General features: G+C 40.5%; 1 protein-coding gene across 3 annotated transcripts in view; it reads right to left on the bottom strand.

The window, feature by feature from the left end:
- Nucleotides 1-213: 213 nt before the first annotated feature.
- The window catches only part of LOC133551535 (probable 2-ketogluconate reductase), a 32,859-nt gene continuing 18,928 nt past the window's right edge, over nt 214-14,144 (bottom strand). For 2 of the 3 annotated variants that reach the window (XM_061898342.1, XM_061898340.1), the window contains 4 exons: nt 9,719-9,890; nt 1,124-1,299; nt 962-1,058; nt 214-862 (listed from right to left, as the gene is read on the bottom strand). In XM_061898342.1, the coding sequence (XP_061754326.1) occupies nt 709-862; nt 962-1,058; nt 1,124-1,299; nt 9,719-9,890 (599 nt within the window). In that variant the 3' untranslated portion in view covers nt 214-708. The remainder of the gene's footprint in view (nt 863-961; nt 1,059-1,123; nt 1,300-9,718; nt 9,891-14,144) is intronic. The other variant, XM_061898341.1, reaches the window with a different exon arrangement.

Genomic DNA, 14,144 nt, shown 5'->3' with positions numbered 1-14,144 from the left:
ATTGAGGAGCATATTTGGGTATGGGTGGCCTCCATCCTAAAGCCCTCTACTGGCCCCTTGTCCATATTTTTGGCCCTGTATTGCGTTTCAGTTGTTTAGTCCGAAAATTAAGTGAGGAAGACCATAAGTCACAACTTGATGGTGTTTTCATCAAGTTAAGGGAAGAAGGACAGATTTTCACATTGAAGTTTTTTCCATTTGGGTATTTATTTATTATTTTTTTTCAAAGTTCATGTTGCACTTTTCAATGTTCAATATTAAAGTGCTTATCTTTAACAATAAATAGCCTAATAATAAACCAGTGTTTTTTTGCTTTTCGTGTCTTCCAATTCTATGATAATGTGAATTAACTCATTATGAAAATAATTTGTTGACACTAAAGAAATGGCAATCACTTTTACCTACAAAGGACACACAGCTAAGTAGTAAGCTTCCTATTAGCAAATGTAATTTTACATTAATCTCCATATTGTGTAAAAGACCAAAAAAAAATGTCCTGCCCTTTTCTGACTTTGAGCCCCTGCCCCTTTATAATAATGTGCACCCCCCTGATGGACACATCTTATTTTGATAATGTATTAGGATGGATTCTATTGCAAAGTTATCTGCTCTTTGCAGGAAGATCTTGGCCCCTTGCGTATTCAGTTTGCTGAACAATATCCTTGTTGGGTTTGGTGGCTCGTCACTTCGTTTCCGAATAAAACCTACTTAGCATTTTACTTCATCAGGGATAGATTCTCCTTTAATAGCAGCCAAGGCATTTTCTGCCATCTTCTGCACCATCTTTCTCATTGTAGTGATGGTGCTGGTGCCAGCATGAGGAGTAATCAGCACATTGGGAAGGCCAAGGAGAGGATGGTCCCTAGGTAGAATTAAAGTTTATGTGAGAGCAATCTAATGAAAACACTGTCATTTTCTCATTGTGTGGTTGTAAGGCTCCAAGAACCTCCATGAGTGAGACCTTGGTAGAGGTTCCGGATAAGTCACATCCAGGGCAGCGCCTCGTATGGTCCTAGCCTGCAGAGCCTTGACTAAAGCGTTCTGGTCCACCACAGGGCCTTAAGAAGTCAAAAATAAAAGTCAAAGTTGGAAGAATGAAGTGGTGATGTGGTGAGAGGCAGACCTCTGCTGATGTTGATCAGCGTTGCTGATGGCTTCATGAGACTCAGTTCTCGGGTGCTAATGAGGCTGGTGGTGTCGGGGGTCAGGCAAACGGCCAGCATGACAAAGTCAGAGGACCTCAGCACGTCATCCATGTTCGGGCTGTAACTCGCCGCCACCGCCTGTTCCACCTCGCTTCTGAACAGAAAAAAACTACAGTTAAGCTTTACTTTAACCCCTTTAGCCCCCTTCTCTACTCCATCTACACATGCGACTGCACACCTGCCCACTCCAGCAACTCCATCATCAAATTTGCGGATGACACCACCGTAGTGGGGCTCATCTCGGAGGGAGACGAGGCTGCATATCGGGACGATTTGGAGAAGCTGTCGGATTGGTGCAAAGTCAACAACCTGGCCCTGAACACCTCCAAGACCAAGGAGCTGGTCATAGACTTCAGGAGGAAAAAAACGGACATCCTGCCCCTGATCATCAGTGGTGACTGTGTGGAGAGGGTCTCCGACTTCCGCTTCCTGGGAGTCCACCTGGCCGACGACCTATCCTGGAGCACCAACACCACGGCTACCATCAAGAAGGTACACCAGAGACTGCACTTCCTGAGAAAACTCAGGAACAACCACCTCTCACAAGAACTGCTGGTGTCCTTCTAACGGTGCTCCATTGAGAGCATCCTGACCCACTGCATCTGCGTGTGGTTCAGCAGCTGCACGGCCGCAGAGAGAACGGGGCTCCAGAGAGTCATAAAGACCGCCCAGAAGTTAATCGGATGCCCCCTCCCCCCCCTGGCTGACCTGTACAGCTCCCGCTGTCTCAGGAAAGCACAGAGCATCCCGAAAGACCCATTCCACCCCGGGCACAGCCACCTGGAACTACTACCCTTAGGCAGACGCTACAGGGTGCTAAAAGCGAGCACCAATAGACTAAAAAACAGCTTTTACCCAAGAGCCATAGTAGCATTAAACAGGCACTGAGTGAGCACAATATGTCCATCATGTCCTCATGTTTAATGTTTAAATTTGTTTCTATTTTTTCGGACTACAATGTGCAATCATGTTATATGTATGTGTGTATATATATTCATATGCATGCAGATATGCATCTGTGTGGATATATATACATATACATAGATACATCTGTCATCTATCTTTTTTTTTTACTATTTATACTACCGTATTGTATATGCACCTTAGGAGGATCTGCTCCAATTTCGTTGTGCTTTGAACCTGTTCATTGCAATAATGACAATAAAACTCTATTCTATTCTAATCTAACTGTCCGATTTTGAAAATAGGAATTCAGGAGGTTCAATTTCTTGCCTGAAGTCACTTTTAAACTAGGGTACTTTTTGAACAATAAGATACACTTAAAGGCCTACTGAAATTAGATTTTCTTATAAACGGGGATAGCAGGCCCATTCTATGTGTCATACTTGATCATTTCGTGATATTGCCATATTTTTGCCATCAACGATAAAGTTCGCAACTTTTGGTCGCTAATAAAAAAGCCTTGCCTTTACTGGAAGTAGCAGACAATGTGCGCGTGACGTCACGGGTTGTAGGGCTCCTCACATCCTCACATTGTTTATAATCGTAGCCTCCAGCAGCAAGAGCTATTCAGACCGAGAAAGCGACAATTTCCCCATTGATTTGAGCGAGGATGAAAGATTTGTGGATGAGGAAAGTTAGAGTGAAGAACTAAAAAAAAGTGTTTCAGATGTAATTAGACACATTTACTAGGATAATTCTGGAAAATCCCTTATCTGCTTATTGTGTTACTAGTATTTTAGTGAGATTATAAAGTCATACCTCAAAGTTGGATGGCTGCGGTGAACGCCAGTGTCTCTGAGAGAAGCCGAGGAGCCAAGATCACGGCTGCCTTTTTGACAGCTACAGGAGGAGGTCCCATAATCCACTGAAGTCTCCGGTAAGAGCCATCTTAATATCACAATTTTCCCATCCCAAAACTTGCTGGTTGACGTAGAGAAACATGTTCGCTTGACCGCTCTGTGTTAAAGCTTCACAACAAACAAAGAAACACCGGCTGTGTTTCGGTGCTAAAGGCAGCTGCAATCCACCGCTTTCCACCAACAGCATTCTTCTTTATAATCTCCATTATTAATTGAACAAATTGCAAAAGATTCAGCAACACAGATGTCCAAATTACTGTGTGATTATGCGATGAAAAGAGACGACTTTTAGCCGTAAGTGGTGCTGGGCTAATATGTCCGCTACAACCCGAGACGTCACAAACCCGCGTCATCATTCCGCGACGTTTTAAACTAGAAACTCCGCGAGAAATTTGAAATTGTAATTTAGTAAACTAAAAAGGCCATATTGGCATGTGTTGCAATGTTAAGATTTCATCATTGATATATAAACTATCAGACTGCGTGGTCGGTAGTAGTGGGTTTCAGTAGGCCCTAAAAATCTTTTAATTTTCTCAAAAATTTACTATGCGGCTAATGAACAGAATAATTCTGGCTGTGCTTACCGACCTCAAAGCTATTTTATTTGGTACATGGTGTAATGACAAGTGTGACCAAGTAAATGACAGTCACACAAGTGATACGTGTGGACTGCAAGACGACGCCAGCAAACAACACCAACACTTTAAATGCTCCATTGAGAATATAAAACATCACACAAGGGGCTCAAAAATCTGTCAAAATGTTTAAGTACGACTTTGGTAAGCTACAAAGCTGCACTGCTTGATAGATTGTTGGCGTATCACGGCTATCGTAGTCAGACGTGCTGTGCTATAACAAATGGACCATAAAATGGCACCTATTAGCGGAAATATTATCCAGCGTTTTGTTTCGCTATATTGTGCAAAACCAACTTTTCTTACCTTCTGGTATGTGCTGTGTATTTGGGATATGCAGTCCTGAAAAATTGTGCAAGTCCGCCATTGTAGTCCATAAGCTCCTTTTTCTCCATTCTCATGTTATGGAGCATTTATACTACGCATTTGCCATTTCTAATATAAAGTAGTGTAACGTTGTAACTTATATCTATCAGTACACTTGCTATAGAAGCGCTAAAAACTACCGGTGTAGTGGGTTTACATAATTCACCCACATAACTTTAGTGATTAGAGCAGTGGTTCTTAACCTTGTTGGAGGCACCGAACCCCACCAGTTTCATTTGCGCATTCACCGAACCCTACTTTAGTGAAAAATAAAATGTTTTTTTTTTTAAATTAAAGACAAAGCTGTATGTTTTTGCTAACACTTTAGTATAGGGCAAGGGTGTCAAAGTCAAATACAGAGTGGGCCAAAATTTTAAACTGAACACAGCCGCGAGCCAAGGTTGAACAAATTAACCTTTTAATAGGGACCCAAACAAGTTTTGCATTGAATATTGAAGAAGCAAGGCTTATATAACTTAATAGTGACATGTAAAATTGAGTTTCAAATAATAATAACACTATTTAAAAAATATCAATGGCATATTAAAATAATATTTAAATAAAAATTGAATGCCTCTTTTCTATTTGCAGCCTTCTGATGTAAATATCAAAATAAACTTTTTCAACAGGCCAATAATAAATTTGAGAGTAAAATAACAATAAGGAATGAATCAAACATTCAAGCCTTGAAGTAGCAAGAGAAAGTGAATGAATAAAACGTTAATTATTGCTCAGTTTGTTACACTGATTTGCTTAAACAACGCTTATATAACCTAATAGTGCAAAATCAACTTTCATATACAAACGAAAAAACCTCATAGAAATAAACATTTAAATAAAAAATGTAATGCCTCTTTTCTATTTGCAGCCTTCTAATGTAAATATCAACATTAACTTTTTCCACTAGCTAATAAATTTGAAAATAAAATAATGAGGTGGTCGGGGTTGGGGGTGGCGGGGTTTGGTGGTAGCGAGGGTGGATATTGTAGCGTCCCGGAAGAGTTAGTGCTGGAAGGGGTTCTGGGTATTTGTTCTGTTGTGTTCATGTCGTGTTTCGGTGCGGTTGTTCTCCTGAATTGTGTTTGTCATTCTTGTTTGGTGTGGCTTCACAGTGTGGCGCATATTTGTAACAGTGTTAAAGTTGTTTATACGGCCACCCTCAGTGTGATCTGAATGGCTGTTGATCAAATATAACTTGCATTCACTTGTGTGCATTGCCAACTGGTCTTACAATTGTTATGTCATGAAGCCTGTTTGCTTCTTGGAGCACAGATTGTACGATTCACCATAGCAAAATAATAATAAATACTACAGGAAAACAATTTGGACTGCAGTGAGAAAAAATTACTCCCAGAGTCAATGCATACATTTAAAGGCCTACTGAAACCCACTACTACCCACCACGCAGTCTGATAATTTATATATCAATGATGAAATATTAACATTGCAACACATGCCAATACGGCCTTTTTAGTTTACTAAATTACAATTTTAAATTTCCCGGGAGTTTCGTCTTGAAAACGTCGCGTAATTATGACGTGTACGTCACGGGTTTTAAGGAAATATGAGCGCTGCACACACACACACAGCTAAATGTCGTCTGCTTTAACGGCATAATTATACAGTATTTTGGAGATCTGTGTTGCTGAATCTTTTGCAATTTGTTCAATTAATATTGCAGAAGTCACAGTAGAAAGATGGAGTTGGGAAGCTTTAACCTTTAGCCACACAAACACACGGTGATTCCTTGTTTAAAATTCCTGGAGGTGAAACTGGATCAGAGCGCGGTCAAGCCAACATGGATCCCTACCAAATGTCAACCAGCAGGTTTCGGTGAGAAAATTGTGGTTAAAAAGTCAGTTCTTACCGGAGAAATGCTGAGCTTGTACCGTCCATAGCTGCTGTCGACTCCCCTGAGACACTGCGCATCAAGACACCCGTGGAGACACCCTTCCGACTATCAGGTACTATTTAACTCACTAAAACACTAGCAACACAATAGAAAGATAAAGGATTTCCCAGCATTATCCTAGTAAATGTTTCTAAAAACATCGGAATCCATCCCAATGCAATCGCGTTTTGTTTTTTTTAACTTATTTTTTTTTAAATCATTTTTTTATTCTAGTCCGTCGCTATAAATATCCTCAAACACAAATCTTTCATCCTCGCTCAAATTAATGGGGAAATTGTCGTTTCCTCGGTCCGAATAGCACTTTTTGTTGGAGGCTCCCATTAAAAATATTGTGAATATGTGAGGAGCCCCCACACGTGTGACGTCATCATCTGCGACTTCCGGTAGAGGCAGGGCTTTTCTCACACCGAAAGTTGCAAACTTTATCGTGGATGTTCTCTACTAAATCCTTTCAGCAAAAATATGGCAATATCGCGAAATGATCAAGTATGACACATAGAATGGACCTGCTATCCCCGTTTAAATAAGAAAATCTCATTTCAGTAGGCCTTTAAATGCAGAAGTTTACTGAAAAATGGAGGATTGCTATGGAATAAAATCCATCCATCCATTCCCTACTGCTTGTCCCTTTTGGGGGCGTCGGTGGAATATAATCGTATTTTAATTTAGGTGCAATAACACCTGTGAAAATCACACTGAGGCAGCTGATTATTATCTCCCATTTGTTTTAATTATATTCGACATGTAAAGTCAATGCAAATGCAAAGTAAACATTGTTGAGTGACTATATTTTTCCCAGCCAGTCACATACTGTTAGACGACTTTGCTCATCATAAATGTTATGGACTAAAATGTTACATATCTTGAAATAAGAAAAACACTCTGCCATTTCAGCTCTTATTGGCATTTTGTTTAGTGTAGTAATAAGGCTTAAATACTTGCTATAAAGAAATACCGACAAATTCTACATAAAAAAAATAATGATTATATTTATATCAAATTAAACATCTGAAATCAATGAATCATCAAAACTTTTTTTTTTCTAACATTTATTTAACCCAGAATAGCCCATTGAGATTAACAATCTCTTTTTCAAGGGTGTCCTGCACATTTAACTTGTGTAGGTGCCAAGTATCTTGCCCAAAACACAACAACCGTGACTTGGGTGGCGAAAGCTGGAAGCGAAACTGGAACACTCCAAGTTCCTGGCGCAGCCACTCTACCATCCGTGCCACACTGCACCATAGCTGGCTTGCCCACATGAATTTTTTTTTAACCAGTTCACTGTATGTTAGTAATAATTAAAATTTCTTACCAGTTCACCTAATGTAAGTAATAACCAAATTACTATCCTCCAGTTATTTTGTTTCAGTTTATTTTGATGATGCATACAATTATAATGTAATGCATCACATATTTCAAGTTGTTTCATTGATTTGAAAATGATATGTATGCGTTTAATCCTATTTCTTTGTTCTGTTTGTAAAAGAACAGTGAATAAATAGATGAATAAATATACCATAAGTAAGTAAACAAATACAAAAAAAAAATATTAAACATATCCACAATACATTTTCATAAATAAATAGTTAAGTACTTTATGGTTCACCAAGGAGATGAATGAGATTTTCATTTTTTATTTTATTTATTTACTTATTTTTCAAAGGTTCCTGAGAACATACATCTTCCAAAATGTACATTGCTGTGATAGTTTAGGGCAGGGGTTTTTAACCTTTTGACCACAGGGCCCAATGTTTCCCACAACAGAGAGACACAGTGTCCACTCAAATAATACCACTGAATTAGTCACCCTACTCTTAATTTCAAATTGTATTCAATAATTATACCTAACCTACCGACGACAGTAGGTTAACAGGACAAATTTAAAAAAAAAAAATGAAAGCACCTTTTAATCCCACAGATTATTATTAAGGCTTAGATCATGCTGATTAAAAAAAGTAAATACTAATCAAATATACTGCAAAATAAATGACTGATGATGAATTACGCAGTGTGAAAATAAATGCATCCTAATAAAATAAAAAAATAATATATACGTTTCTTAAATAAACTGTCAATTAATTGTAAGTAAAAAACAAAATACAGCTTCACCACTTCAGTCAAAAGTTTTGTTGTGTGGTGTTCGGGTCTGTGAGACCAGTTTCATTTTTTATTAGAAGAAAATGATACAATTCATTAATTTTTGAAACTGAGACTCACTGACTTTGGCTCATTTTCTGTGAAGAACATATAACAGAATACATATTTAATGACCACACACCATACACCCCCCACCCCCTACACATTTCTATTACATATAAGATGTCCGGATCAACTGAACCCTGGGCTAATAGAAGTGTGGAAAGTGATGTTCTGTTTACCACACCCAACCATGCACACGCACACGCAACAGGTCTAGTCGCAGGAGGACAGAGTTTAGGTACACAGAACATCAGAGGGTTAAATGTGCGAGAAAATGTGTTGACAAACAATGTTGCAACCTTGTGTGGGAACCGCAGGTGCAGAAACACTGTGGGATGCAAAAACTGGCAGAAAATTTTTCCGTGCAACGTTCATATTGTTGTTACTCAGCCAGCTGACTGTTCAGTAATTTTGTCACACCTATGGATCATGTTTTGTTTTGTCATGTTTTGATTTTGGACATTTAGTTCTGTCTTGGCACTTCCTGGTTTGTTTTCGTCTCCATGCCAACTCATTAGTTTTCACCTGTCACGTCCCTGTTCTCTGCCTCACACCTGTTTTCACTAATGATCATAGCTATTTAAGTCACTCTTTTTCTTGTATTTATCCTGGGATCTTCACACTCGCACGCACCCTACCCATGCTGCACCTCCTTCACGACCTCGATAATCTGTTTCATGCCTTGTTGTTCGTTTTGGTCCACGCCGAGTAAGTTTTCTTGTTTATGCCATAGATAGTATCTTTTGTTTATTTGTATATAGTCATGCCATTGTGCTGTTTTGTTTTAAGTTTAGTATAGATTATTATCCGCCACAGAGCACGTCCTTGGTTTGCCTTTTTGTAGTTTGTTTGTTTATTTAATAAATATCATGTACTTACATTCATGCCTGACTCGTCCCAAATCATCCTTGCATCGAGGAAGCACAAACATCCACAGTCCAAGCCTGACATTTTAACACAAAAGTGTTTGATTGTGAGGCATTAAAAGCCACAAAATGCAACGGGTCCATCAGACCCACAAACGCTGGCTGAGTAATAACAATTTGAATGTCACACAAGGGTTAAGAAACTTCTGACTTTAGCTCCAAATGCATTCTGTTTGATAGTCATTAATACCACAAGTGATGGAAAAGTTTACTACAGCTGACTGCTGCTGCAGTGCATACGGACCACAGCTGAGAAATGGATATTTTTTTTGCGGCCTTTTAGGGGGCGCTCGCGGCCCAAAAATGTTTTTATGGTGAAGATACACCGGTTTAGAGGGCCCTGCGTTTCTCAGGAGGATACAGCACAGATTTTACTTATATTGATCATAATTGTTTTTAATCAAAATAAATCAAATTAATAATAAATATCTAAAATCCAATGTTTTATTTGCTAATTATACATATTTAGTAGTCTTATAATGATAGTATATTAAACTAACCAAAATAAGACTTTAGGATTTATTTGCTTTAGGATTTTTTTGCTTAACCTGCCATTTGGAATACCCCCCTGCTCATCTAATTATGTGATGGCGCACAAACACCTCTGCCGGAATAAGGCTACAGTAACATAATGGAATCAATATTTTACCTTCTGTTTCTGTTGTGATACAGGATGTTCATGTCAAATCCTTTGGCGCGCTGAGCGATCTTCTCTCCAATCTTTCCCATTCCGATTATCCCCAGAGTTGACCCCGAGACCTCCACGCCTCCCATCCATTGAGGTAAGCAGGTGGTCTCCGGGTGCATCATAAACTGATGACCTGCAAACACGACGGAGTCAGACATCCTGTTATGCTGATGACACCCAACTCTACATGCCCCTAAAGCTGACCAACACGCCGGATTGTAGTCAGCTGGAGGCGTGTCTTAATGAAATTAAACAATGGATGTCCGCTAACTTTTTGCGACTCAACGCCAAAAAAACGGAAATGCTGATTATCGGTCCTGCTAGACACCGACCTCTATCTAATAATACAACTTTAACATTCGACAACCAAACAATTAAACAAGGTGACTCGGTAAAGAATCTGGGTATTATCTTCGACCCAACTCTCTCATTTGAGTCACACATTAAAAGCGTTACTAAAACAGCGTTCTTTCATCTCCGTAATTTCGCTAAAATTCGCTCCATTTTGTCCACTAACAACGCTGAGATCATTATCCATGCGTTTATTACGTCTCGATTACTGTAACGTATTATTTTCGGGTCTCCCCATGTCTAGCATTAAACAACTACAGTTGGTACAAAATGCGGCTGTTAGACTTTTGGCAAGAACAAGAACGTTTGATCATATTACGCCTATACTGGCTCACCTGCACTGGCTTCCTGTGCACTTAAGCTGTGACTTTAAGGTTTTACTACTTACTTATAAAATACTACACGGTCTAGCTTCAGCCTATCTTGCCGATTGTATTGTACCATATGTCCCGGCAAGAAATCTGCGTTCAAAGGACTCCGGCTTATTAGTGATTCCCAGAGCCCCAAAAAAGTCTGCAGGCTATAGAGCGTTTTCCATTCGGGCCCCAGTACTCTGGAATGCCCTCCCGGTAACAGTTCGAGATGCTACCTCAGTAGAAGCATTTAAGTCTCATCTTAAAACTCATTTGTATACTCTAGCTGTTAAATAGACCCCCTTTTTAGACCAGTTGATCTGCCGTTTCTTTTCTTTTTCTCCTATGTCCCCCTCTCCCTTGTGGAGGGGGTCCGGTCCGGTGGCCACGGATGAAGTACTGGGTGTCCAGAGTCGGGACCCAGGATGGACCGCTCGTCCAGAGTCGGGACCCAGGATGGACCAGTCGTCTGCGTATCGATTGGGGACATCTCTGCGCTGCTGATCCGCGTCCGCTTGGGATGGTTTCCTGCTGGCTCCACTTTGGACGGGACTCTCGCTACTATATTGGATCCACTTTGGACTGGACTCTTACGGTTATGTTAGATCCATTATGGATTGGACTTTCATAATATCATGTTATATCTGCTCGACATCCGTTGCATTCGGTCCCCTGGGGGGGTTTGCCCACATATGCGGTCCTCTCCAAGGTTTATCATAGTCACTGCCACCGACGTCCCACTGGGGTGAGTTTTTCCTTGCCCTTATGTGGGCCCTACCGAGGATGTTGTTGTGGTTTGTGGTTTGAGACACTTGTGATTTAGGGCTACATAAATAAACATTGATTGATTGATTGATCCTGAAGTGTTGATGTTTTTGCTGTTCATCTGTAAAGTATTCAGAGAGCTTAACTTATTTTACATTTTCTTATGTTACTGTTTTATTCCAAAATGGAATACATTGATTTTTGTCCTCAAAATTCTACACACAATACCCCACAAAGACAATGCAAAAATGATTTTTTTTTAGAGCTTTTTGTAAATCAAAAAAATTAAAATTTAAGAAATTACATGTAAATAAGAATTCACAGAATTTGCGATGAAGCTCAAAAGTTTCAGGTGCATCCTGTTTTAACTGATCATCCTTGAGATGTTCCTACAGCTTAATTGGAGTCCACCTGTGGTAAATTTAGTTGGTTGGACATGATTTGGAAAGGCACGCCTGTCTATTTATAAAAAGGTCCCACATTTGACAGTGCATGGCACAGCACAAAAAAATAACGAAGTTGAAGGAATTGTCTGTGGACTTCTGAGACAGGATTGTCTCAAAGCACAAATCTGGGGAAGGGTAAATAAAAACATAGGCTGACTTGAAGGTCTCAATGACCACAGTGACCTCTATCATCCGTAAAATGGCAGAAGTTTGGAACCTTCAGGACTCTTTCTAAACTGGCCAGCCGTCTAAACTGAGCAATCTAGAAAGAAAGGCCTGGTCAGGGCTACACTATTCGTCTGCAGAGAGGAGCACCTTACAGAAGGATAGCTATATCTGCAGCAATCCAACAATCAGGCCAGTATGGTATAGTAGCCAGACGGAGGTCATTTCTTAGTAAAAGGTTTGCCAAAATGCACCTGAAAGACTCAGACAATGAGAAACAAAATGTTCTGGTTTGATTGAACTCTTTGGCGTGAATGCCATGTGTCATTTTTAGAGGAAACCAGCCACCGCTCATCACCAGGCCAATACCATCCTTGCAGTGAAACATGGTCGTAGCAACATCATGCTGTGGGGATGTTTTTCAGTGGCAGGAACTTGGAGGCTATTCAGGATAGATGGAAAAATGAATTCAGAGTACAGGGACATCTTGGATGTAAACCTGCTCCAGAGTGCTCCTTATCTAGGACTGTGGCGATGGTTCATCTTTCAGCAGAACAATGACCCTAAGCACACAGCAAAGACATCAAGGGAATCAATCAATCATTGTGGGAAACCCCCCCTCCCCAATCCATAGTGGATCTAACGTAACCGTGAGAATCAAGTCCAAAGTGGATCCAATATAGTGGCGAGAGTCCCATCCAAAGTGGGACCAGCAGGAAACCAACCCAAGCGGAGGCAGATCAGCAGCGCAGATAGGTCCCCAAATGATACACAGGCGACCGGTCCATCCTGGGTCCCGACTCTGGACGAGCGGTCCATCCTGGGTCCCGACTCTGGACAGCCAGTACTTCATCCATGGCCACCTCACAAGGGAGGGGGGGACATAGGAGAAAAAGAAAAGAAACGGCAGATCAACTGGTCTAAAAAGGGAGTCTATTTAAAGGCTAGAGTATACAAATAAGTTTTAAGATGAGACTTAAATGCTTCTACTGAGGTAGCATCTCGAACTGTTACCGGAAGGGCATTCAGAGTACTGGAGCCCGAATGGAAAACGCTCTATAGCCCACAGACTTTTTTTGGGCTCTCGGAATCACTAATAAGCCGGAGTCCTTTGAATGCAGATTTCTTGCCGGGACATATGGTACAATACAATCGGCAAGATAGGCTGGAGCTAGACCGTGTAGTATCTTATACGTAAATAGTAAAACCTTAAAGTCACATCTTAAGTGCACAGGAAGCCAGTGCAGGTGAGCCTTCAGTGGGCCAATCAGAGCCCATATTTGAATTCCATTCAACATCTCTGATGAGATCTGAAAATGGCTGTGCACCGACGCTTCCCATCCAACCTGATGGAAGCTTGAGAGGTGATGTAAAGAGGAATGGGCAAGGAGGAATGGGTGATACTGACCAAAGTTAGGTGTGTCAGGCTAATGGTATCGTATTCAAAAATACTTGAGGCTGTAATTTATTAGGTCTGCTCTTTGTAGCAAGGGTTGTGACCTTAAAAGGCAGGAGACAGCAGGCAGTGTGCAGGTAAAAGGGTATTTCATGTCCAAAAGTCTAAATTACAAACTAGAGTGCAGTGGGGTGAATGCAAAAAAAACCTCCACGGGGACACTAAATGAAAAAAATAGTAATTGAATGAGTGCTAATAAACAAAATGAGTTAAGAAAGATTCAAGTGTCCACTCAACGTGCTGTTGACTCCTTACATCTATACAACATGAGCCCAAACCAGAAACATGAGCCCTGAAATCGGTAGTTTGTAAGTTAAAACCCCGCCCGAGTCATACCAAAGACTGTGTGACAATCGTTGGTACTTTAACTTATGAGCAGCAGGTGAAAAACATAATTACTAATCACGCCCAGGTAATGAAGACTGCGCCAAGCAGCAGTGTGAAGCCAGCGCAGGAATAACAAACACAGAACAGGAAGTGGGGACAAAATAACAGCATAACAAAGGCAGTGAATTAAAACACAGAAAAAAACATCCAAAAATTAAACAAAGAAGAACCTGGCCAAACAGATCAAAATAGTAATTGCTGCCAAATGTGTGTTTACAAACTATTGAGCAAAAGCTGTGAATACATATGTCCATGTGATTTATTCGTTCTTAATTTTTAATACATCTATGTGGAGGGAGGTGGGGCCAGCGCTGTCTGCAGGAGCAAAGGTCACCGCCTCTGTCCATGGTGCTGAGGACAGAGCACCATCAGACGGGGGCGTGGCAGTGCTGACAGCGAGACACAGCTGGCAGGTGATTAGATTTCACAGGTGGTACGTGTTAATCTAATCATCTGTTGTCTTT

This window comes from Nerophis ophidion, linkage group LG04 (assembly GCF_033978795.1).
Source record: "Nerophis ophidion isolate RoL-2023_Sa linkage group LG04, RoL_Noph_v1.0, whole genome shotgun sequence".
Classification (NCBI taxonomy): Eukaryota; Metazoa; Chordata; class Actinopteri; order Syngnathiformes; family Syngnathidae; genus Nerophis; species Nerophis ophidion.
This window is presented reverse-complemented; position numbering and strand designations above follow the sequence as displayed.